Consider the following 24,651-nt stretch of genomic DNA (forward strand, 5'->3'; position numbering starts at 1 on the left):
AAAAAGGCAGCCAGGAAGAGGCAGGAGAGAGGTTAAGAAAGGTTAGTAACTGAGAAGCGCTCCCCTGCTAGCCCACAGACCCTCCAGTCACAGATTAATGAAGGCCCTGACCCTGGAACCCAGCTCCCTGGGGCTCAAGAGGCTCCACATCGGCCCCAAAGCCCCAAACTGGGAGAAGGCAGGGCCGGAGGTGCCACCCGATGACTTACTGCGGGCCGGCCTGGCCGCGAGCGGTGGTCATCGGGCTTGGCTTTGTTCCCAGGGGAGAGCACGGGGGAGCTGTCCAGTTTGGAGGAGGCTAGAGGTGGCGGGGTGGGGGGAGGGAGGTCACTGACACCGGCACAGGGGGTGGCCTCGAGCCCTGCCCGGTCCCTACCCGGCCCCCCGCCAGTCGAGAGCAGCCAAAGGCAGGGTCCACCCCGACGGAGGCTGCCGTGACGCCCGGCTCACATACCTCCCACCCGGTTCCGCTCCAGTGAGCCAGCCTGGGGGAGGCGCCCGTGAGAGGCGGGGAGGACGCTGTCCGAGCGCTCCCAGCCAGGGTCACTCCTCCTGAGGTCAGGGTTACTGTGGGAGGGGCAGAGGCAGGGTCAGGGAGACGGATGTCCCCGCCTGGGGATGCTGAGCTGCACCGCAGAGCGAGCCATCACCAGGGGGAAGCAGGTGGCAGAAGTGAGGGTGGGAGTGAGTAGTGGGGGGGACAACTCCATTACCTACAAGCGTTGGGCGGGCCAGGGGGCTGAGCGGGGGGCCCTGGAGGCTTGGGGTTGCCCCGCTCTGCCCGCCTTTGCAGATAGATTTGCCAGGCGGAGTTGCTGCGAGGTCTGTGGAGGGAGCACAGGGGTGCCGGGGGCGGGGGCAGGGAGGGGGCTGAGGTGACTGGGCCGGGGCTTGCCCACCCCTAGGCGGGTAACCTGGCAAACTCCCCTCCGCCCCCCACGCCGCTCCCTGGGCTGCCGCCCGCCCGCACCCAGGGGTTACCTGGCACGGACAGCCTGGGCTGGCCGGGACCCTCCAGCCCCACTGGTGTTAAGGGCAGTGGCGATAGATGAGGTCCTCTGAGGCACCTGAGGACAGAAGAAAGGAGTCAGTGCTCTGTGCTGGGCGCCTGGCGGACACTTGTCCTCATGGAGACCGTGGAAGGGGCTCTCCCCACCTTTATGGAGAAGCAGACTGAGATCGGGGAAGCTAATGGATTTGTCTGAGGTCACGAAGCTGGGAAACAGCAGAGGTGGGATCTGACCCAGAAAGTCTGGCCCGTGGTGCTCCCCAAACACCCTGGGCACTCTTCCACTCCCACACACACCATGGAATCACCGGGACACACTCGGGTGGCGGCCTGCCCACCAGACATTAGGGTAACACCTGCAGGACGCGCCGTGCTAGACGCCTCGCGCTTGTGTTCCCTTCCAACCCCGAACTCATGTCCACCTCGCCTGCTGCCCACTCGATCTCCGTTCCCCTCCCCTTACTATTTCTCTGCCCTTTTCCGGCTCAGCAGGGTTGTCCTTACCTTGGGAGGGGCCTCATTGTCAGGCCGGACCCAGGCTGGGGGGTTCGGGCTGGGGCCAGGCCCTTCGGAAGTGGGGTCTGAGTTCTGGCGGATGACGGCTCCTCGGGCACTAGGCGTGGCAGTGGGTGCGGGCACGGCGGGGTCGGGGTCGTGTGAGGCTGGGAAGGCAGCCAGGTTTCGGGTGGGCTGGTCCTGCAGGGACTGGGATCGGGGTACAGGCGCTGCATATGGCTTCAGTGGGACCCGGTGTGCCACCAGGCTCTGCGGGGAGAGACCAGGGAGGGTGGGCTGCCTGCTCTGTGGCACGTCCCCACCTGGGAGCTGGGGCCTGGGCTGGGAGGAAGGGGCAAGTCAAGCCTCTGGCTTCCAATTACCCATTGAAAGGGGCTCCTAGAGCCCAAGAACAGGTAAGACACAGAAACAGATGTGTGCAGCCGCCTGTCTCTGCCCACGTATCCTGAGATCTGTGATCCCTGGCTAAGGGCGTGTGCATGTGTGTACACGAGATGTAGCTGTGCTGCGTGAGGCCCCCTGCGTCTGCGTGCTAAGACAGGAACAGGGAGAGACTCACCTTGTGTGGTCCCTCCTGGGGCTCCACCGGCCTCTGCATAGGAGGAGTTTGGGAAAGGGGTCCTGGGGGCCCAGGGGAGGCCTGGGGGACGGGGGGCTCAGGCCCTGTGCTGCCTGGCTTGGTCTTGGCCAAGGGAGAGTTCTGCTGCTTGTTCATCCTCGTTCTCTCTTCTACCTGTGATGCAAGAGGATGCCAAGCAGGACAACTTTTGTCCTGTTCTCAAAATCGAGGTCCAGACCTCTGCAGCCCTCCGCTTGCACTGCGTGCCCCTTTCCCCTGCCCAGCGCCCGCCTGTGCGGAAGGACCGTGCTTGCAGCTATCAGGCCCCAGGCGGAGGGAGTCTCAGGCAGCAAAGGAGGCAGTGAGTACCTCTCGGGCCCAGGCCGGTTTGTCGGCAGGGTTAATGCCCCGACCGTAATGGTACAGGGGCTTCCTGTCCCCGGGCAGGACTTGCTGCTGCTGCTGCAGGGACTTGAGGTAGGCGTGCTCCTGCTGCAGCTGCCTCTGCAAGCGCTCCGACTGCCGCTGCTCCTCCAGCTGCTTCCGCTTGTATTCCTGGGCCCAAGGGTAGGGAGAGAGGGCTCAGCAGGGTGCGGCCCTGGAAGCTAGAGCAGGCATGCCCTTCCTTTTCTCCAACTGCCTAGAGAGGCGATGTCTTCCCTCGATGCTTGGGTGAATCCCTTCCCCTGAAGGGTTCCCATCCCATTCCAGCAGAGACACTCTGAGTACGCATCTTCCCCGAGGAAGCTGGGGACCCCGTTACCAGCAGTAGGGCCTGTTCCTGGAGGAGCTGTTGCTGAAGGATCTCGAGCTGTCGCTGCTCCTCCTCTAGCCTGTGACGGATATACTCCTGGGGGGCGGGGTGGGGGGCAAAGGGCAGGGACAGAGGGAGAGGCAGAAGGGGGCGGCGGCGGCGGCGGCGGAGTTGGCGGACGGGGTCAGTGGGGTGAGGATGAGGAGGAGGCGGGGTAGAGTAATAGAGAGGCCGGGGTGGGGGTGGGATGAGCCCCGCAGAGGGCAGGGAATGAGGAGGAAGCCGGGGTGCAGGCCCCATGAGGGAAGGGGCAGGGGGCAGGGGGCAGGGGTGGGGCAAAGAGATGGGAATGAAGGCACAGAGACAGGAGGAGGGCAGGGAGCCAGGGTCGGGGGTTGAAGGGTGGGAGAAAACAGAGAGAAAGAGTGAAGCTGGAAAAGATAGGAGGAATCTTGGGGAAGGGGAAGAAGGGGGAAGGGGACGGGGGAGCAGGGCAGGCAGGCAGCGGGAGCAGGAGGGGCGGCCCGGCGGGAAGGGGCGTGTCCGGTGTGCGCGGGGGGCGGGGCGCCGTACCTGCTCCCGCTCCGCCTGCCGCCGCTCCTCCTCGCGCCGCAGCGCCTGCATGTCCTCCAGCCGCCGCTGCTGCTCCTTCTCCTGCAGCTTCCGCTGCTCCCGCTCCCGCCGCTGCTGCTGTGGGTGCAGAGACGTGTGGCCTTAAGGGCTGCACCAGACACTGGGACGGCGCAGCCCCAGAAGGCGGACCCACCCCAGCCCGCGTCTGGAAAGCGGATCCCTACTGGACAGTGCGGGCTGGTCTCCATCTCACTGGGGATGGAGGTGAGAGAGCGTGGCTTCAACTTGTTTCTACAAACCTACCTACCCTCACATAAGAGCCCACGAGGGCTTGGCTTGCGAGAAACTTCTGTCTAAGGTGGCTGTGGGCTTCGGACTACAGCCGCTGAGAGGTTGAGGCCGAACTGCATAAAACTGTCTCCTATCCACTCCTCCACCAAACAAACAAAACCTAAAGTCAACAACAACCTCCCCGCCCCCCAGCCCCACTCCTGGCCTCTCGAATCTCGGCCCAAAAGCCCAAAGGGAGTGGGCCGTAGTGCTAGCCCTCAGCCACCAGAGGGCACCAGGTGCCCATGCACAGAGAAGCAACTTAGGGACCTGGCCGGCATCCTTAAGTGAATGTGACCTGGGCTACATCACTACTAGGTCACATTCACTTAATAACTTTCACATTCTTTCTGCTTAAAAAAAAAAAAAAAAAAGAAGAAAGAAAGGGAAGGGAAAGGAAGAAAGGAAAGAAAGAAAGAAAGACCACAAGCCCTAAGGATCCAGCAGGCCTGCTTCAGGAGACACCTTGGTAGACACAATTTTTGGTTACTCTGCTACCTGAATAAAGTATTTATTAAGAAGAATTTTACTAGGTTTTCCTGCAAATCATCCTTTTTTTCAACAAAGACAGGGGCCCACTTTGGGGAGTAGTACATGGGCAGTGTGGATGCTTCCATCTATCTCCTATTGCTTAGATAACTTTTAAATTAAGTTCAGCTCTCCATGAACTTTGGAATCATGTAATTGTTTCAACAAAAAACCCATCATTTAAGGCAAAATTTTAACCAATCTATACACCTCTTCTTCCCCACCATGCCCCCTCCAAAATAAATACATTTAAATATATATGCATACAAAGTATTTTTTAAGTTGGTGATTTAAAAAACTGCCCCTATTTAAAAATGAGATTCTCAAAAATAAATAGATTCTCTATAAATTAAAATGAATTTCTCCCACCCACCTCCAATTAGTGCGATTGACAAGCCTGTACAAAGCAAATCTAAGCCCAAATAACCAAAAGTAAAAAGAGGGTCTTTAGAAGGATCTTCTTCATGTTCAAAGGGGGCAGCTGCTGGAGAGACCGATGCCCAGGGCACTGAAGTGTTCGTACACAGACCCCCAGCTCCCCTGGACTGAAGATAAAGGAGCAGACAAACCCGGAGTGGAGGTTTACGTGCAGAAATGAGGAGGGGGGACAGTGTGGCTTTTCAGAAAAATCTCTGCTCTGAAGGTACGCTGATGGCACAACCACCCACATAGGGCTGGCGGGTATGCTTAACAGAGGACAGAGCCCTTCTATACAAATCTGAGAGCAAGAGGCTGGGAAGGCCCCACTCACTCCGTCTTTTCCCTGCTGCCCTAGGGGGACCAGGGGTAGGACCAGTAACCTGGTCAGGAGGCCCTTCCGGGAGGACCCCGCCCCCTCAATACCCTCCGCCCCTCTACGTGCCCCGCCCCCTCAACACCCTCCGCCCCTCTAGTGTCCCGCCCAACACCCTCCGCCCCTCTAGTGCCCCGCCCCTTCAACGCCGAGCCCCGCCCCAACCCCACCTCCTCAACCCGCCGCCGCTCTTCCTTCTGCTCCTCGATGCGCCGCTGCCGCTGGTGCAGCAGGTGCTTGATGTGCGCCTCTGGGTCTCGCTGTTGCTGCTGCTGCAGCTGCTGCTGCTGCTTTAATGCCTCCGAGTTGCTCTTGTTCTCCTGCTGGAGCCGGAGGAATTCCCGGCGGAGGGTCGACTCCCCCGGCACATTCATGATGGAGCTGGGTCAGGACCGCACACGGAGGATCGGGGTCAGAGGCCACCCTCATCCCTGGGAGCCCTAAATGGGCGCTTCACCCGACCAGACCAGACGGTCTGCCTCTGGTCACTCCCGGGTGACCGGAGGCCTGCCCTCCCTCTGCCCCCTTTCAGGCCCTGATTCCTTTAACATCCCAGCCTGCAGCCCTGAATCCCCTCACACACCTCTTGCTCATTCGTTCGTTCCGTTCCATCTCAGCACCCAGGGATTCCATCTTATGGGTCTACCTGTCTGTGCCCACCACCCCCAGACTGAGTCCCCAAGCCAAGGACCACTGTTGTCCCCGCAGATGGTAAGTGATGGTCCCCAACCTCCGCCTGCCAAGCCCACCTTGGCTCTCCTTCCTCTCCATGGCTGTCGTCTTCCTCTTCGCTGCCACTGTACTCATATTCTGTCTCCTCTGCAGGGGGGGAGATCACTGCTGTTTCTTCACCCAGTGCCCCAGACCCCACCCTGGGCTAGGGAAACCTTAGATGGGGATAACCAATAAGGTCTGTCTGGATGGCCACGCTCCTGGGTCCCCACCCGCCTCCTTGGAGCAATGGGGTGATGGTGGGTCTCAGGTTTGGGCCTGGACGCAGATGGGGGATTAGACCCCACCGGGGGCGGGATGTGGTGGGAGGTGTACATGCACTCACACATGCACATGCTCAGCACGAGCCCTCACGTGGAAGGCGGACTTAAATCAGGTGGTGACGGAGGAAAAACCCCTCTGGGGTTGGAAGTTTGGGAAAGGAGATCTCCTTGGACAGGGAGAGCTGGGGCTGGAAGGGGGCCTGAAGGGGAGCCAGGAGGAGCCAGGGCTGGTGAAGAGGAGCAGGGGCTGTGTGTGTCCCAGACCCACCACCTCCCCCTGCCCACTGACCTTTCTCGCCTCGTTTCTTCCGGGATCGGTCAATGTGGTCCTTGAGCTGGATGCGGACCTGCCGCTCGGTGGGCTGGTCGCGGATGAACGGGAACTTGAGCAGCTGCTCCGTCGGTGGGCGGCTCAGGTAAGTCTTGATGAGACACGTGTCAATGAAGTCGATGAACTTCTTAGACCTGGAAACGATGGTGGCTCACACTGGGAGGGCCCCCTCGGAAGGCGGGTGATTCCAGGAGGAAGGGGGGATCCACCCTGACTTCCCTCCTGTCTCCCCCGTATCCCAACACCAGGCTCCAGGCTCCCCAGCTGCAGTGCCGCCCCCGCCCGCCCCCTCTTCTCTGGTGCAGACCCAAGCCTGGCTGCAGGGGGTGAGGTGGAGGCCTTGTCCGACAGCCTCCTTCCTAGACGCCAACCCCCCAGAGACCTACCATTTCTTGGACTTGAGCCTGGGTGGCGGGTTCCGGGGGATGAGGAAGAGGGCTCGCATGGGGTGCATGTCACACAGAGCTGGCGCACGGAAGAGACGCAATCAGCCCCTCCCGCCTGGCCAAGAGCCTGGAGTCCTTCTCGCCACAGGCCTCCCGCGACCCACCTCCTCCCTATAGCTCTTTCTGGGCCCTCCCTTCTCTCCCAGGCTCTGCACTTACGGGGGGCTCCCTCTGCCATCTCGATGGCTGTGATTCCTAAAGACCAAATGTCACTCTGTGGAGGCAAGAGAAGAGGGACAGGTGAACGTTCCCGACCACTCTTCCTGGTCCATGCCCTTCCGGAGGCCCCTGTGCTCCAACCTGCACTGTCCTCCAGCTCCCCCACCCTCCCCATCCGTACTTTCCTGCCCACAAAACGTTCCTCAACCTCTCACTGCTAACACGACCCTAGGTCGTCATTTTGCCCCCCAACCTGCTCAAGCTCCCCCTATTTTCAATCCACCCACTGCCCCCACCTCCTTCCTGCCCTTGGCTGCCTCCACGCGCCTACTCTCCGCTCCGTACCCTGTAATCGTAGGTGGCATCAGGGTTCTCATCGCAAGCGATGACCTCGGGGGCCATCCAGTAGGGGGTCCCGATGAAAGTGTTCCGCCTGCCCACGGTGCGGTCCAGCTGCGCGCTCACCCCGAAATCCACTGGGAGGACAGAGGGAGAGGCTGTGATGGAGCACCACGCCTGCTCCCTCGTCTGTGCTGGCGTCCGCGAGTCCTACCTGGCCACTCCCGGCCATCTCTTCACCCCATCAACATCCCAAAGACCCTGACTTAGTCTTCCTGCGTCTGGGGGAAAAACCAAGGTGAAAGGACCAAGGGACAGCATTCCAGGCAGAAGGAGCCAAACAATCCCATCTCCCCAGAGGGGCCTGCACAGCACCTGGGACCTAACAGGGAGCAGGCGAAACAAGTTCTTGGGTGATTTTCAGCAGAAGGAGAGGAGCAAACCTCCCAGCCCATGGGTAGTTGGCCTTGAGCCACTGGAGGGAATGAATAAAGGGGCTCATTCCGTGCTGGAGGTCAGAAGGCCGTCGGCGTACCTAGCTTGACCTCGGCATTCTCTGTCAGCAGCACGTTCTGCCCCTTGATGTCTCGGTGGATCACCTTGTGGGCGTGGAGATGGGCCAGACCCTGGGGCAGGAGACGGGGAAGTAGCCTTGGTGTTAGAGGACAAGGATGCGAGCCGAGGGGAGGGGGAGGCATCAGTCTGGGCTGGGCTGAGGGAGCGGCCCCTCTCCACCCAGGAGCCCAAGTACAGGCTGAACTTTGCGGGGAGCTTCCTCAGAGTGGTGGCTCTGGAGAATCCAGCTGCAGGGTTGCAGGTGGAGAAGGAGCAGTGCTGGGAAACAGAGGTGCCCATTTCCTCTGAGTGTTCTCCAAGGTTGGCACTCAGCCTCCACCCCCACCGGCATCAGGCCCTCTGCTCCTTCAAGAGGGCACAGTTCCGTCTCCTTCCCCGTGCGTGCGGGGAGGGTCCACGTCCAGGGAGACGCTCCACAGGGGCTGGCTCAGGAGGAGGCGGCGGGGAGGGCCCTGGCACTCACCCGGAGAATCTCCCTGCAGATGTAGGCAATACAGTCCTCCTTCAGGGCGTTCCCTTTCGTGTTCTTCACCAGGTCTGTCACAGAACCAGCACCACAGAACTCCATCACCAGCTATGGTCCCAGGGAGGCACCGGAAGGAAAAGCATCTGTCAGGCAAGGCCTCCTTCCCCTGCCAGGCCCCTGGAGGAGGACTGGAGTCCTTGGGGCCAGAACTGGTATGAGCTGGAGAGCAGGGGCCATGAGACCCCTCATAAAGGCTACAGAACTTGCTGAGATTAGGGAAGAAAGCGGAAGGGGACACAGCTGGGAAAGACAAGGCAGGTGGGCTGAGGGAGGTGGTCTGGGTCCTGAGTAGGAGCCCAAGGAATCCCTAAAATTGTAGACAAAATGATGTGGGTTTGTGCATTTTCCTTGGGGAAGGATCCAAAGCTTTCATCAGATCCTCACTGGGATCCATAAACCCAAAACGGTTAAGAACCACTCCTCTGGAGCAGGGGCCGGCAGTCTACGGCCAGGAAGCTAAGCGTGGTTTTTACATTTTTAAATGGTTGGAATAAAAAAATCAAAGAAAGGGGACTTCCCTGGTGGTCCAGTGGTTAACACTCCATGCTTCTACTGCAGGGGGCACGAGTTTGATCCCTGGTCAGGGAACTAAGATCCCACATGCCACGGCCAAAAAAATTTTTTTAATTTTTAAAAAAATCAAAGGAAGAATCAGATGAAATTCAAACCTTAGTGTCTTACATAAAGATCTTTGGGAATCCAGTGACACTCCTATTCCCATGTATGCATTATCTATGGCTGAGTTGAGTAGTTGTTGGAAACTTTATGACATACAGAGCCCCAGATATTTACTAGCTGGCCCTTCACAGAAAAAGTTGGCCAATCCCTGACCGAGAGAGAAGAAAGGGGCTAAGAGTCAGAAGTCCCCAGGTCTGCTAGAGACAAAACAGTGCATGGGGCTACCAAAGAACTGCAGGAGGGAACCTGTGAGACTTCGGCAGAAACTCCGCGAACAGGCAGGGCCGAGGCAGGGAGATGAGAAGAGCTCCCGGCTGGTCTCCTCTAGGGACCCAGAGGCAGCGGCCAAAAAAGTCCCTGGGGATCAGTATGCCTGTCCAAATGTTTTCACTGTACATTTTCTAAAAGCCGCATCTAACGCAAAAATAAAATGTTGGCTGGGATACATCCATTTGTGTGCACACTAGAGGTAATTTGCATACGGCCCGCATCTGGGGCCTCCAACTCCCACAGCAGAGCACAGGGGGAGGAGGGGAGGATGGTGTCCATCAGGTCCACAGCGGGGCACCTGGTCACTAGCGCTCAGCTTCTAGCCCTCAGTGATCACCCACTACACACTACCTGACGTGTTACTCACCTTTCTCTGTGTGTGTGTGTGTGTGTGTGTGTGTGTGTGTGTGTGTGTGTGTGTGTGTGTGTGTGTGTGTGTGTCTCCCCAAAAAAGACTAAGTGCCTTGGAGGCAGGGACCACAAGTCATGACTATCTGTGCAGGGTACACAGAGGGTGCTCAATAAGTACTTGTGTGGCAACCGCTGGGAGGGGGGACCTGGCATGAGCTCCAGCCCTGCAGCCATGGCTGTGCTCCCTTCTGCCCTCTCCTCTGTGCTGGGCTGAGCACCAGAAAGCGTGAGGCTGGGGAATCAGCTGGCACCAGTGCCCAGGCTAGGGAGGGCGATGACTCTTAGGCATGTTTGTGGCCAGGAGGGAATCTGGGGGAGGCCCAGAAGAGCTACAGCAAGCTGTGGCCGAGTAATCGCCCACAAAGTCTTGTGCACTTGCCGGGAGGGGTTCGCTTCGGGTCTTGCCGACACCCACAAATATTTTAATGTGTTGCTTTCCCAGGAGCTGTGCACAAAGGCGGGAGAATGGATGGACTAACTGGGGGAGGGGCAGGTGGGCAGGCCAGGGGCGCTTCTCACCCAGAGCTGGTCGTCATTCCCTGGGGGGCTCTTCTTGATGAAGGCCCCGTAGTAGGTGGCGATGTTGCGGTGGTGAGAGTATTTTTTCAACATGTTGATCTCCTGTTTGATCTCTTCCTCCTCATCCTAGGTGAATCCGGGGAGGTGAGCCCTGAGAGTCCCCCCCCCCAGCCCCCTTCTCAATGCTCTGACCCTCCCTCTGCCCCACACAGCTCCCTACCTCCGTGACATCCATGACCTTGATGGCAGCCAGCTGCCCGGTCTTGACATGCCGACCCTGCAGGACAGAGAGCCAGGCGTGGAGGGATCAGGGTCTACGCTCAGGAAGGGCTTAATTTGGGAGAGGCCACAACTTTTGGCTGTTTTCTGTCTTACAAAGTGCCCCTCATGGTGGCTAGACACCTCAGTTTATGGGTTGGTCATAGACAGAGGGCTACAGGAAAACCGCCGAGGCTGGATTCCAAGTGCTACGCTGGATAAAGATGAAGGGTCTCCTCCCCTGAAATGCTCAAGAGGGATGAGTGAGAGACCCTTGTGCTCTGCTCCAGGCTCTCTGGCTTAGACGTCCCAGTTTGAAAGTTAGAATGTGGAGTAAAAGATACCTCTCCATCCTCAGACGGAGCTGGAGGGAGCTAGGGGACGAGGCTGGGAGGGCTTTGCCTCTCCAGCATCTTCTATGCAAGACAAACTGCCTGCGTGCTTTCCTGATCCATCCCCTCTGGTCAGGAGGCCTTTCCCAGAATCACCACCCCCCCAAGGCTTTTTATTATTGTCCACAGGAAAGAATAAAGATAGAGCTGAGATTTTAGGGAACTCGGAGAAACACAGAAGGGCTGACTGACATGTCAATGCCATCACCAGTGCTAATGGGAAGAAACTTCTTCTAGAGTGTGTCCCTGCCATCCCCACCCCCCCGCCCCCCATCCTTCTGAAATTCCTAGCAGGAGCCATCTCAGGCTTGGGTATGAAAGTCCAAGGCTTCCTGGGAAAGAGTGGGGTGGGGGTATTGCCAGCCATGGATTATTTTTATCCTCAGCAGTCTTTTACGACCCCAAGCCCAGAGAAGCAGTAGAACACAGAGCTGCTGTTTCCATGGCAACAACTAGGCAAGAGATGGGAGGATGGGGGGGCGCCTGCTTCCCAAAGCTTACAGGGAAGAAGGGTAAGAGACAGGCAGGTGGTCCCAGTGACCCAGGAAACGCAGGCCCCTGAGATGCAGAGGAGACTCGTGGAAAAACCGAGCATCGTATCTGGAGACAAAGCAGCCAGGTATGCGCTCTGGGGCAGCACCTGCCTTAACATCTCTCTGCTGCAGCTGCCTCCCCCCAGTCAAGTGTGACCAGTGGTCAGACCACCTGAAAGGGCTGGGCTGGCCAGGCTAGAAGCCACAATCAGTGGTCAAGGAAATGCCACTTCTGTGGGGGAGAGAGGCGGCCTCAAAAGCAGAGGGCCTGAGCTTGGGCTCCAGCCCTGCAGCAGGCCAGTCAGGGGAGCTCAAGAAAGCTATTTCCCCTCTGCAGAAGGTCACCCACTAGGTCCCACCAACCCTGAGTCCTGTGGTCTCAGGAGAAGCCAAAACTGCACCTCTGAGCTCTGACACACACGTCCCCATACCCTTCCCACTGCTCCGTGTCCCTGTACCATACGCCACCCAGCTCCAGACTGTTCCTGCCGCGCCCGGGACTAGTTCTAAACTCAGAGGCAGAGGCCAGCAAAAACACCCCACTTCTTGCTGCTTCCTTCCCTTATGACTTTTATCCCTCTCCTCTCCCTCCCTCCCTGGTCCTCCCTCCCCTTTGCCAGGGCCCCCAGCCCCTATAATTCCCCCCAGCCCCCCTCAAATCTCCAGACTGGGGCCCACTCCCTAGGAGGCCCATGGGAGTGGGCCTCGCTGCTGCACACAGAGCCTCACCTTGTACACCTGTCCGTAGGTTCCATTGCCGACCACCTCCACCAGCTCAAAGATTCCAGCAGGGTCCTGGGGGAGGGAGAGAGAAAGAATAAGGTGTCAGCACTTCAGAACAGGACCATGTAGCTAGAAACACGGAAGAGCTATTCAACCAGGAGACGACAGTGAATACTACTACATGGGGCTGCAGGCGGGCCTGACGGCCAGGTGCCCTCTTCCTGGACTGGGTCAGAGTTCATGTTCTAGGGGAAAAGTCAGAAGGAGGGGAGAGAAAACAGAAGTCAGAGACCCTCTGGCTATTCAGACATGCTGCTGCTTCCAAACTCGGTGACAAACTCAGAGCCTGTGGCCTCATCTGCTCCATGGGATAACTGAGTACCCACCTCTGGGCTGGGGTCAACTTCAAACGAGGAAATGCCCATAAAATGCTTAAGACGGTGCCTGGCACAAGTTATTTCATTTTATTTTTTATTATTCATTTATTTATTTTTGGCTGCGTTGGGTCTTCCTTGCTGCGCGCGGGCTTTCTCTAGTTGCAGTGAGCGGGGGCTACTCTTCCTTGCGGTGCGCGGGCTTCTCATTGCAGTGGCTTCTCTTTGTTGTGGAGCACGGGCTCTAGGTGCATGGGCTTCAGTAGTTGTGGCGCACGGGCTTAGTTGCTCCGCGGCATGTGGCATCTTACCGGACCAGGGATCGAACGCGTGTCCCGTGTTAGCAGGCGGATTCTTAACCACTGCGCCACCAGGGAAGTCCCCCAGGCACAAGTTATTTTATTTTTTAAAAGCAGGGATGAGGAAAGCTAGGAGGGGCCGAAACGTGAAAGCCACCCTCCTTGCGCCCTTCTCCCCCTTCCCAGTCCTCCTAAGCCCCAGGGCTCCCAGCATGTGGCGGGTAACAGGGACCTGGGCAGGGAATGGAGAGCAGGGAGGGGTGGTGAGAAGGGAGAACTTGCAGCTCCCGCTTTCCCGAGCCAAGCAGTACCAGGAGAGGAGGGGAGAGGGCCCGCAGGGCTCAGACAAAGCGTCCCGAAGAGGCCCATCGCCGGCTGGGCCAAGCAGCACAGCTGCTGGGAGGCCACCCACCCCGCCCTGGCAGGGCTTCTTTCTGAGAGAGAGAGAGGGTGGGCAGTGGGACCGCAGGCTGAGTGGCTGGCCCAGGGCTGCCTGCACCTCCGCCGGACAGGCTCACAGGCAGGTTCTCGCCTTCCGGCAGGACGGAGACAAAGCGTATGTTGCTTTGGAAGCAAACTCCCCAGGCGACGCCCGTGCTCCTGCGCTGACAGCCCTAACAGCGTATAATCCAAAACTCCTTCCTCCCTGATTCTGAAAACCAATATAGGATTTTTGTGAAAACAACCAAAAAAACCCCGAAACCAAACAATCCTCCTCCTTCATTCACGGCAGCAAGCGTGTGGAAGGGAACCTGGGTGTGCTGGAGACCAGGGAGGCCCCAGCCCCAGGCTTTGTTAGGATGTCCCGGGAGGACTGCAAGTGTCACCCTGGCTCCTGGGTGTCCCTGTCTGAGCCTGTGCCACCATGCACTGTGGCTGTGCACTAACTTGTCTATAAATTCCGGAAGGAAGGGCCTGAATCCTCCTTGCTCACCTGTGTGTCCAGCACCGAGCCCAGGGCCTGGCAGGCAGCAGCCTGAAAGAATATCCCAGAACTGCCCAGGTGGAAGCCTTGATAGAAGTTGCAGAGGGATTCCTTCCACTGACTCTGGAGGGGCCTGGGCTGACCAGACCCAGAATTTCATGGTTCTATGTTCAATTATTTAGCTCCAGCTGAAGTGACTAAAAAAAACCCCTTGAACAGGTCTAAAAAACAGCAGGCTCCACAGGAAAGGGAGAAAATGTCAGTGCAGCGTGGGGGGCTGATGAGAGGTCTGTCTGAACCTGAGAGCTGCAGGGGACCTGGAAGAAGTTACCTCATCCACCTGGAAGTCTAGACTCAGAGGCGTGAAGGGAACACAGTTCCCAAAAGAATCTCCCCCAAAGAAGGCCTCATCCATTCTGCGGCCTCTTAACCCTAACCATTGGGAAGTCCTTTCTTACATCTTAATTCTTTCTGAGATGGATACTGGTAGGAAAAAGGACTCATGGACTTGACTTTCTGGACACCCCTAATCTAAGAGGGGAAATATGAGTGGCTTGTTAAGAGTCATGATGATACACCACCATCACCTCGGATCAGCACAAACAGATTTAAGTTTGTAATCTTAGCTCCCAGTCTGTCTCCTTCTGGTACGTTTGGGAGGCACTGAGGGATGAAAGGACAGCCTTTGAGGTCAGACACTCAGGTTCAGATACTGATTTAATGGTTTCGAGCCTGTTTCCTGACCCACAGCCAGGAAGACCACACTTACTTGAAAGGGTTATTCTGAGGATTAAGCTGAGACCATGCATGTGACACAGCAGTCCTGATACCAAACATCCTCCACAGAACGTGCTCCACAGAGGCCTGGCCCTGCTCGGCTTCTTTTTTTTAAAATAAATTTATTTATTTATTTATTATTTATTTTTGGCTGCATTGGGTCTTCGTTGCTGCGTGCGGCTTTCCCTAGTTGCGGCGAGTGGGGGCTACTCTTCATTGCGGTGCGCAGGCTTCTCATTGCAGTGGCTTCTCTTGTTGCGGAGCTCAGGCTGTAGGCGTGCGGGCTTCAGTAGTTGTGGCACACGGGCTCAGTAGTTGTGGCTCACGGGCTCTAGAGCGCAGGCTCAGTAGTTGTGGCGCATGGGCTTAGTTGCTCTGTGGCATGTGGGATCTTCCCGGACCAGGGCTCGAACCTGTGTCCCCTGCATTGGCAGGCAGATTCTTAACCACTGCACCACCAGGGAGGGCCCTCTGCTTCTTAATAGCAGCACCATCTTCACCAAAGTCCACCTCTGCAGCACCTTCTTCTCCCTCCCTTCCTTCTCCACCTCACACTCACCCTGTCCTTTCTCCCTTCAAGATGCCCATTTGTCTCCTCCTCTCCATTCCTGAAGGTGCCACCCCAGGCCCACCCCTTCACTCCTCCTTCCCGGAGCGCCTGCCTCGCCATCCTGCCTTCTGCTGCTGCTGCCAAAAACAGCACTTTCCTGATCTTACTCCTCTGCCCAGAACGGGCATGGCCCCCCGCTGCTCACGGAAGGGAGTCCCAGCACCTAAGCCGGATGCTTAAAGTTGCCCCATCATTAACCAACCGATACATATTGCCTGAGTGAGTGTCTACATCGGCCCTGCACTGGGCTGGGCCCTAATCAGGGGAGATCTGTCAGGCGACTTTACCTTCTTTCATTTACCCATTAAATATTTATTGTGCACTGACTGCGTCACAGGTCCTCAGTTAGGCACAACGGGGATCTCAACGGTGTATGAGAACCACGGACGGTCCCTCAAGGGCCTTATGATTTTACAGACAGGCCAAGCACCCCAACATGGACATGCGGCGGTTTATGATTACACGCCATGAGAGCAATCGAAGGCACTCAAGTCTGGAGTAGAGGCAAGAGCGCTGGAGAGTGACTTCCTAGAGGGAACGGAGCTGTGTGTCTCTGAGCAAGTATTTAACTGTCTGGGGCCTCATCTTTCTCACACAACTGAGAGGAAGCTGGACTAGGTAAAAAGTCTGCTCTGCAGTTTCAGGGGACAGAACTAAATTCAGAGTGGGAATCTCAGGCAGGCTCCCTGGAAGAGGTGGTATCTGAGTGGTGACAAGAACTGAAGAGTGGGGAAGGCCAGGCCCTGCTGAGGGACAGTAGTTTGGGTTTGGATGTGGAGTGTGAGATGTTAGGGGATGCACAGAAGTAAATGTCTAACAGGCAGCTAGAAACAAGCGTCTGGAGGTAAAGATTTAGAGGACGTTTGTGAGTGTGAGACACGGTGTCCAGGGTGAGTGCACAGGGAAAGAGGACTAGAAGGGCCAAGGCCAGCCTCTTGGAGGAAGGGCCACGTGCTGCACACCGGCGAACAGAACAGACAGCAGAGGGGAGGCGGTCAAAGAGGACGGAGAGAAATGCCACTGGCCTTAGCACTGGGGGAGCCGCTGGGCATCCCTGTGGAAAGTGCAGCTGTGAGAGCAGGAGGCAGACAGCGGGGGCTGGGGGAGGCGGGGTGATGAGGAAGTGAAGGCTCGGGGTGCAGCACCCTCTCTGGAGAAGTCTGACTTTGAGAGGAAGGGGGAAAAGCAGAGGAGGCAGCAGGGTCAGACACAAGGGTTTGCAAAATAGGGAAGCTCTCTCATGCTTAAGAGTTATCACATGACCCAGCAATTCTACTCCTAGGTAGATACCCAAGATAACTGAAAACATATGAACACACAAAAATCTGTACATAAAATGTTCATAAAATAGGGGAGGGAAGAAGACAAAAAGAGAGGAGACTGATGATGCCTGACGAATTCATTTTTTAAATGATATACACGTGTGCGTATGTATTAGTATGTAAACTGTATCTTCCACTGGATTGCAGCAATGATCAAATACAACAGTGCCTATTTCTCCCTGACACGCATAGCCAAGGATTCAGAATGCCCAGACATGAGTAATACCACAGGTCAAACACGATTTGTGCATTGATCTGGCTTTAAATGTGGGCCCTTCGAGTATCTGCCTGTCCGTGTGCCTGGCCACCCTCTTTGATGATGATCTAGAAGAGGCACCCCCAGAGGGAGGTGCTCTGCTGCTGGGAAGCCCCCAGGCGGCCCTGGCCGCCTCTGTGCACGGCATAGCTCCGGCGCGATGCTACCGTCGGCCTTCCCCGGCTCCCTCCCTTGGTGCCCAGACTCTCTGTTCTCACCAGCCCGGTTCTTGTCCAGCCAGCTGCTGGGAGGCGGAAAGGGGCGGGGACAAGGGTGCGGGTAACTAGTGAAGGAGGGAGAGAGAAGGACCGGAAGAGACGAGACGTGAAGAGACACTGGTCTGTTGAGGTTAAAGAGGAAGGAAGATGGGGGAGCTCCATGAACACCGAATGACCTTGACTTAAATGATTATGTCGGAGGGAAGATCATCTGCCAAGTAGGAGTGTGGGGCTTGAGGAATGAGGTGGAAACGCTTGGAATAGATGCTACACAGGGTGCTTTAGGATATGTAAGAATCCTAGGGGGCTTCCCTGGTGGCGCAGTGGTTGAGAGTCTGCCTGCCAATGCAGGGGACACGGGTTCGAGCCCTGGTCTGGGAAGATCCCACATGCCGCGGAGCAACTGGGCCCGTGAGCCACAACTACTGAGCCTGCGCGTCTGGAGCCTGTGCTCCGCAACAAGAGAGGCCGCGATAGTGAGAGGCCCGCGCACCGCGATGAAGAGTGGCCCCCGCTCGCCGCAACTGGAGAAAGCCCTCGCACAGAAACGAAGACCCAACACAGCCAAAAGTAAATAAATAAATAATTAAAAAAAAAAAAGAATCCTAGGATCCTACTCCAGAGATTCTGATTTAGCACCATAGGTCTGGGGTGAGGAGCAGGAATCTGTATGTTTAACAGATCCCCTGGGTGATTCCAATGCAGAGGGTCAATGGACCCATTCGGAGAGACTGAGCTGCTCTAGGGAGTTAATAACAGGTGAATGGAAGGTACAGGACTGTCGGCGAGCAGCAGGGATCTGAGTGGAGTCACGGTGGTGGAGTGCTACCGCTCTCACCTACAACAGCTCGGCAGCAGCTCCGTCTGCACTGACTCAGCTCATGCCCCTTTTTTTCTATGTTCATGTGGCCAACCCTCCCTAAAAATGACCTCTCTTGTCAGCCAAGCCAAATCCCAAGGTTTTTGTTTGTTTGTTTGTTTGTTTTTTGGTTTTTTTTTCAAGAAATCTTTTCTAGCCACTCTAGCCCACCACAAGCTATCCAACCCATGAACTTCAACCTCAATTTCACATATTAATCTCATCCATTAGACTGATCAACGAGTTCAGCAAGGTTGCAGGATGCAGGATCAGTATATGAAAACCAATTCTATTTCTATATACTACAATGAATGATTCAAAAAGGAAATTAAGAAAACAATTCCATTTATTTACAATAGCATCAAAAAGAATAAATCGAACCAAGGAAGTATGAAACATGTACACTGAAAACTGTTAAAACACTGTTCAAAGAAATTAAAGAAGCTCTAAGTAAATGGAAAGCTATCTCGTATTTACGGATCAGAAGACTTAGTATTGTTAAGACCTACACATTCAGTGCACTTCTATCAAAATCCCAGCTGTTTTTTGTTTTGCAGAAATTGACAAGCTTATCCTAAAAATCATATGGAAATGCAAGGGATCCAAAAGAGACAAGAAATCTTGAAAAGGAAGAATGAAGTTAAAGGACTCACAATTCTCAACTTAAAAACTTACTATAAAGCTACAGAAATCAAGACAGCGTGAGAAAACAAAAAAAGATACTGTGATACTGGCATAATGATAGACATATAGATCAATGGACTGGAATTGAGAATCCAAAAATAAACTCTTAAATTTGTGGCCAATTGACTTTCAACAAGAGTACCAAGACTGGGACTTCCCTGGTGGCGCAGTGGTTAAGAATCCGCCTTCCAGTGCAGGGGACACGGGTTCGAGCCCTGGTCCAGGAAGATCCCACATGCCGCAAAGCAGCTAAGCCCGTGCGCCACAACTACTGAGCCTGCACTCTAGAGCCCGTGAGCCTCAACTACTGAGCCCTCGTGCCACAACTACTGAAGCCCATGCGCCTAGAGCCCGTGCTCCACAACAAGAGAAGCCACCGCAATGAGAAGCCTTTGCACTGCAACGAAGAGTAGCCCATGCCTGCCGCAACTAGAGAAAGCCTGCACACAGCAACGAAGACCCAACGCAGCCAAAACGAAATAAAATAAAATAAATTTATTTAAAAAAAAAAAAGAGTACCAAGACCATTCAATAGTCTTTTCAACAAATGGTGCTGGGACAACTGGATATCCATATTTAAAAGAATGAATTTGGACCCGTATCTCATACCATACACAAAAAATTAACCCAAAATGGATCACCTAAAAAGGTAAGAGCTAAAACAATAAAAAAAAAAAAAAAAGAAAACACAGGAGTAAATCTTTGTAATCTTGGATCAGGGAATGGTTTCTTACATATGACACCAAAAGCACAAGTAACAACAACAAAAAAAAGGTGAACTGGACTTCATCAAAATCTAAAACCTTTGTGTTTCAAAGAATAGCATCAAGAAAGTGAAAAGACAACCCACAGAATAGGAGAAAACATTTGCAAATTATATATCAGCGATAAGGGACTTGTGTCTAGATAAAAGACATATCTGATAAGGGACTTGTATCCAGAATACTAAAAGAAACTCAAGAATAAAATAACAACAATAAAAAAGAGAAATAACCCAACTTAAAAATGGGCAAAGGATCTGAATAGACATTTCTCCAAAGAAGATATACAGGGGTCAATAAGCACATGAAAAGATGTTCTACATGAGTCACTAGGGAAATGCGAACCAAAACCACAAGACACCACTTCACACCCACGAAGGTAGCTATAATCACAATGACGGATAATAACAAGCACTGACGGGGATCTGGAGAACTTGGAACCCTCATACATTGCTGGTGGGAATGTAAAATTGTGTAGTCACTTTGGAAAACAGTTTAGCAGTTCCTCAAGATGTAAAACAGAGAGTTATCACATGACCCAGCAATTCTACTCCTAGGTAGATACCCAAGATAACTGAAAACATATGAACACACAAAAATCTGTACATAAAATGTTCACAGCAGCTTTATTCATAACAGCCCCAAAGTAGAAACAATCCAATGTCCATCAACTGATGAATGGATGTGATATATCCATTTATGGATATTCCACTAATATGATATTCCAATAATGGAATATTATTAGGCAATAAAAAGGTATGAAATAATGATACATGCTATGGCATGGATGAACCTTGAAAACATTATGCTAAATGAAAGAAGACAGTTAAAAAAAAAAAACCCACATATTGTAAGGCTCCATTTATGTGAAATGTCTATAATAGGCAAATCCATACAGACAGAAAGTAGATTGATTAGTGGTTTCCAGGGGCTGGGAAAAGGGAGGAATTGTAGTGACTGCTAATGGGTACTGGGTTTTATTTGGGGCTGATGAAAATGTTCTGAAATTAGATAGTGGTGATAGCAAGTCTGTGAATACACTAAAAACCACTTTAAAATACTTTAAAAGGGTGAATTTTGTGCTATGTGAATTATATATCAATAGAGCTGTTATTAAAAATAATAATCCCAAAGCCCCTCTCATAATGCTCAGTAAATTATTGTTGATTAGTGACCATTTCCATTCTAAGAAAGCTACCCTACTAACATGAAAGGGAGCCCCCCAAAGTGCTTCTGGTCTAATAACACATGTGAAAAAGTCCTGAGACAAACACAGACAATGATAAAACATAACCGTGTATATGATATAGAATTAGGCAACCTGGTTTCTATTCTTGGCTCTGCTGCTAACAGGCTGTGTGTCTGGGGGCAAGTCACTTAACCTCTCTGGGTTCCCTTTCAACAAGAAAACTTTCCAGTTCTAACTCTATGATTCTAAATGCTCAAGTCCACACTCCACAAAGCTGCCAACCGGATGACTATGTATTACTTCCTTACTGTGTGCCAGGAGTTGTGTTAGGCTCTGGAATACAGCAATGAGTAAAATGGGGCAGTCCCTGCCGTAAGGGTGTTTCCGTTCTGATGGGGGAGGCAGACACTAAACAACTCTACAATTCTTTAATTATAACTGTGGTACTGCTCATGTGCCACGGAGAAGCACAGGGTGCTAAGAGAACAAACTTGACCAAGTCTGGGGAATCAGGGAAAGGCGCTACTAAGGACGACATATTTAAGCTGGGGTCTAAAAGCCTTCCCAGGACCCTCTGAGCAATGAATGCTATTATCTGTCCCATCCCTGTGGCCCTTGACTACCTCATGAGATCTCCCACATTTTCTGTCTCACAGATCTCTTTCATTGCCCACTCTCCCCATATCCCTCTAATAATTAAACAGCTAATAGTTTTTGAGCATTTTCTTTGGTCCTGGTACTGCTGAGCACTTCAGAAGTATAATCTCATAGCAAACTCTAAGGTAGGTGCTTATTGGCATATTTATTTCACAGGGAAGGAAGTTTAGAGCAATTAAATGACATGCCCAGGATTACACACAGCCAGGAATTGATGGAGCCAAGGTTTGACCTCAGAAGTTGACTCCCAGGCCTGCTTTGCCCTGATCAAAGCTCCTGTTGCCTAAGGGACCACGTTTTCAATCATTAGATCCCTTTCTTGCCCTAGTCATAGCTCATGAGTCCAAGAGATGGGCTCCTGGTCCAAAGGTAGCCAGTCCAAGACCAAGAGAAGAAACGAACGAGGGCAAATTTCCCTCTCAGCCATTCCAACTAAAACCCAGAGGGAAGATGCCAGGTAGGTACCTGGAGAGTCAGGGCTGCAGAGGCCATTCTTATCTCAGTAGAGGAAAGCAGAGGCTGTTTGTGAGCAGAATGGAGGGAGAGGGAAGTGGCGGGGAGACCTGACTGGTTCTCCCTGTGCGCCCTGGTGCTACCATGACCCAGCTCCACCCTACATTTCCATCTCCAAGGAACTGGCCATGTATGCTGCGTGCAGTTCATGTGCTCGGACTGCGGTGAGACTCTGGACCTTGGATTAAATAAAAATCAACAGTGAGAGCCAGCGCTGTTCTAAGAGCTTTACACATACCACTGAATTTAACCCCACAAAACTCCACGACATTGATACTATTATGATTCTCATTTTACACATGAGTGAACTGAGGCTCAGTGAAGGTAAGTAACTTGCCCAACAGCTAATTAAGTGGCAGAGCCAGGATTTGAATGCGTGTAGCCCGGCTCCAGAGTCTCTGCTCTAACTATCCCTTTATTCACCCTCACTCGAGCAGGTTCCCTGCAACCGAACAAGCCAGATCGCAACATCACTATTTAACTTTTCTCATGATTATGTCTCATCTCCCCAAGTAGAAGAGAAGCTCTTTCAGGGCAGGAACCATGCTCAGGTGATGTCTGGGTACCATCTGGTATGAGAGCTCTGCAGACTTGCGCTGATATAGGTGCCCAAATGTTTTATTATATTACCTGGGCAGCTTGGAATCTGTACCATACGCAAAATCACTTTTGTTGCATTGTGAACACGTGGAGTGACAGTCTGTGGCTACTTTCTTTCACTCATTGGGGTTTATGTTACTAAGCATTTCTTATCCTCCATATATTTTATACATTAAAACTCTATAAAGCCTTCAGTTGGTGGACACGTTGCGGAAGGCAGCATAGAAGTGTTGGAATCAATTACTGAAGAGTGGGGCTCTGAGCCACCTGACAGACCCCCTCATCCAGGTCAAAAACTGCCAGAGAGATGTTACATGGCACCGGGCTTTACGTCATATGGTGTCATTTACGATTTATAATTGTACGTGTTCAGGTATGAAGAGACAGCAGTGATGTAATCTGCAATAACTCTCCGGGTAGATGTACCTCCAGGTGCAATACAAAGGACCGCGTTCCACACGCGCATTTCATCCCGACACGCACGTGCACACATGCAGTGACATGCAGCTCACGCAGGATGCTGCCCTCGCACAACTCTCGAATCGCCTGGCGCCTATTCCTGTTTTCCTTACAGCACCAGGTGCATTTCTAAGTACCTGTGAGGTGCTCAGATGCTTGTTGATTTAACCTTTAAATGCCAGCAGAGCAAGGTAGAGGTGGGTTTGGTCAAGGAAAGCGTTCTGCAAGAAGTGGAGGATAAAGAAAAGAGCTGGAGGGGGATGGAGGGAGGGAAGAGGTGCCGAGCTGGGTGGGTAAAGAGGAGACACGCAGCCGGAGGCGGGGCAAGGGGGCAGACGGAATGGGCTGTCCCTTCAGACTCTTCTCCTCTAAGTCCCCCTTTAATGATTTCGAGTGAGTTAGTCTCCCCAGCTGTCGCCCGAAGACTTCCTGAAAGGCACTGCCTTGCGCTTCGGAATCTCCCCAGCATCTGACACGCTATGTGCTCGATAAAAGCCAGCCAGACGAAAGGACTGGGCACAGAGCCCTGATCCACCCCAAGGCGCCGACCTGCACCTTCGTCGTGGGCTCTGCTCACCAGGACTAGCCAGGAGAGAACTGGGCACGAGCTGGCCTTGGGCTCTTCCTTCCTTGCTCTGCGGACCCTCAAGGGGCTCCCTGGATCCCCCCACCAGCTCGTATCTGGAGAAAGCACAAGGGGAAGATGGCGAACAGAGCTCCGAAAGACAGCAAGGCAGTTACTCTGACCCTGGTCAGCACCAACTGGCATTCTCCTTTTCCTTCTCTGGAAACCAAGGAATCATTTTAATGCAGTAGTACTGACTGAGATTAGGTGAAAAAGGAACGCTGTGACTATTTCCCAAGAGAAAAACGTGAAAGAGTTTATGCATTAATGTTTGAGGACTGGCTGGGATGGGGTGGCAGCGGGGAAAATAATAACTGAAGCTCAAGGACGGGGAGCCGTGAGCCACGGCTGCAGGACACGGGAAGGAGAGAAGGAGAAAACCCCAACTGCTCCCTCACAATTAGTTTGTGGGTACCTAGAAATGTACAGGAGCAGTCTGGGGTCACGGTGGAATCAGGATGAAGGGGTGGGTGACAGAAGGGGCAAAAGGAGGCCAGCCCCTCAGGTTTGGGGTCATTTCTTTCATTCATTCATTCATTCATTTATGGCTGCGTTGGGCCTTCGTTTGGGGTCACATTTCTATCTATCTGTCTATCTATCTATCTATTTATTTATTTATGGCTGCGTTGGGTCTTCATTGCTGGGTGCGGGCTTTCTCTAGTTGCGGCGAGCAGGGGTTACTCTTCGTTGCAGTGCGCGGGCTTCTCATTGCGGTGACTTCTCCTGTTGCGGAGCATGGGCTCTAGGTGTGCGGGCTTCAGCAGTTACGGTGCGTGGGCTCAGCAGTTGTGGCACGCAGGCTCAGTAGTTGTGACTCGCGGACTCTAGAGCGCAGGCTCAGTAGTTGTGGCGCACGGGCTTAGTTGCTCCGCGGCATGTGGGATCTTCCCGGACCAGGGCTCGAACCCATGTCCCCTGCATTGGCAGGTGGATTCTTAACCACTGCACCACCAGGGAAGTCCCGGGGTCACATTTCTTGAAGTGGTCCAGAGCTGGCAGATCAGACCCTCAGCCCCAGGGCTGTTCCACCGATAACACCTCTTCTAACCACATGCATCCCCCTGTGCTGCTTCAGATCGTCCACCTCCAAGTGGGGAGAGACGTGTGTACTGTGTCTGCTCTGCACACAGATGAAATCCCCTGAGGGGTACAGGGGTTTTTGAAGTATCTAACAAATGCAAACTGTTATTATCAATATTTGCAGCATCTTTTTAAACTGCCTGCCAAAGACTGCCTTCTTAAACCTTGGGTCTACCTTCTAGGAGCTTATAAATCAGACACTAACACAGAGAACTAACATGTGGA

General features: G+C 53.7%; 1 protein-coding gene across 15 annotated transcripts in view; it reads right to left on the bottom strand.

Annotated features, from left to right (window-relative positions):
• The window catches only part of MINK1 (misshapen like kinase 1), a 50,525-nt gene that overhangs the window by 4,615 nt on the left and 21,259 nt on the right, over positions 1 to 24,651 (bottom strand). For 3 of the 15 annotated variants that reach the window (XM_036836620.1, XM_036836618.1, XM_036836617.1), the window contains exons 2-21: positions 12,225 to 12,290; positions 10,533 to 10,589; positions 10,313 to 10,438; positions 8,372 to 8,482; positions 7,868 to 7,958; positions 7,339 to 7,469; positions 6,994 to 7,048; positions 6,775 to 6,853; positions 6,347 to 6,522; positions 5,812 to 5,881; positions 5,233 to 5,443; positions 3,412 to 3,528; positions 2,848 to 2,934; positions 2,454 to 2,639; positions 2,085 to 2,258; positions 1,514 to 1,774; positions 982 to 1,067; positions 714 to 824; positions 455 to 567; positions 210 to 298 (exon numbers count right to left, since the gene is read on the bottom strand). In XM_036836620.1, coding sequence (XP_036692515.1) covers positions 210 to 298; positions 455 to 567; positions 714 to 824; positions 982 to 1,067; positions 1,514 to 1,774; positions 2,085 to 2,258; positions 2,454 to 2,639; positions 2,848 to 2,934; positions 3,412 to 3,528; positions 5,233 to 5,443; positions 5,812 to 5,881; positions 6,347 to 6,522; positions 6,775 to 6,853; positions 6,994 to 7,048; positions 7,339 to 7,469; positions 7,868 to 7,958; positions 8,372 to 8,482; positions 10,313 to 10,438; positions 10,533 to 10,589; positions 12,225 to 12,290 — 2,397 coding nt within the window. The remainder of the gene's footprint in view (positions 1 to 209; positions 299 to 454; positions 568 to 713; positions 825 to 981; positions 1,068 to 1,513; positions 1,775 to 2,084; positions 2,259 to 2,453; positions 2,640 to 2,847; positions 2,935 to 3,411; positions 3,529 to 5,232; positions 5,444 to 5,811; positions 5,882 to 6,346; positions 6,523 to 6,774; positions 6,854 to 6,993; positions 7,049 to 7,338; positions 7,470 to 7,867; positions 7,959 to 8,371; positions 8,483 to 10,312; positions 10,439 to 10,532; positions 10,590 to 12,224; positions 12,291 to 24,651) is intronic. The other 12 variants (XM_036836623.1, XM_036836622.1, XM_036836625.1 and 9 more) reach the window with 8 other exon arrangements.

This window comes from Balaenoptera musculus, chromosome 20 (assembly GCF_009873245.2).
Source record: "Balaenoptera musculus isolate JJ_BM4_2016_0621 chromosome 20, mBalMus1.pri.v3, whole genome shotgun sequence".
In the NCBI taxonomy this organism is placed as follows: Eukaryota; Metazoa; Chordata; class Mammalia; order Artiodactyla; family Balaenopteridae; genus Balaenoptera; species Balaenoptera musculus.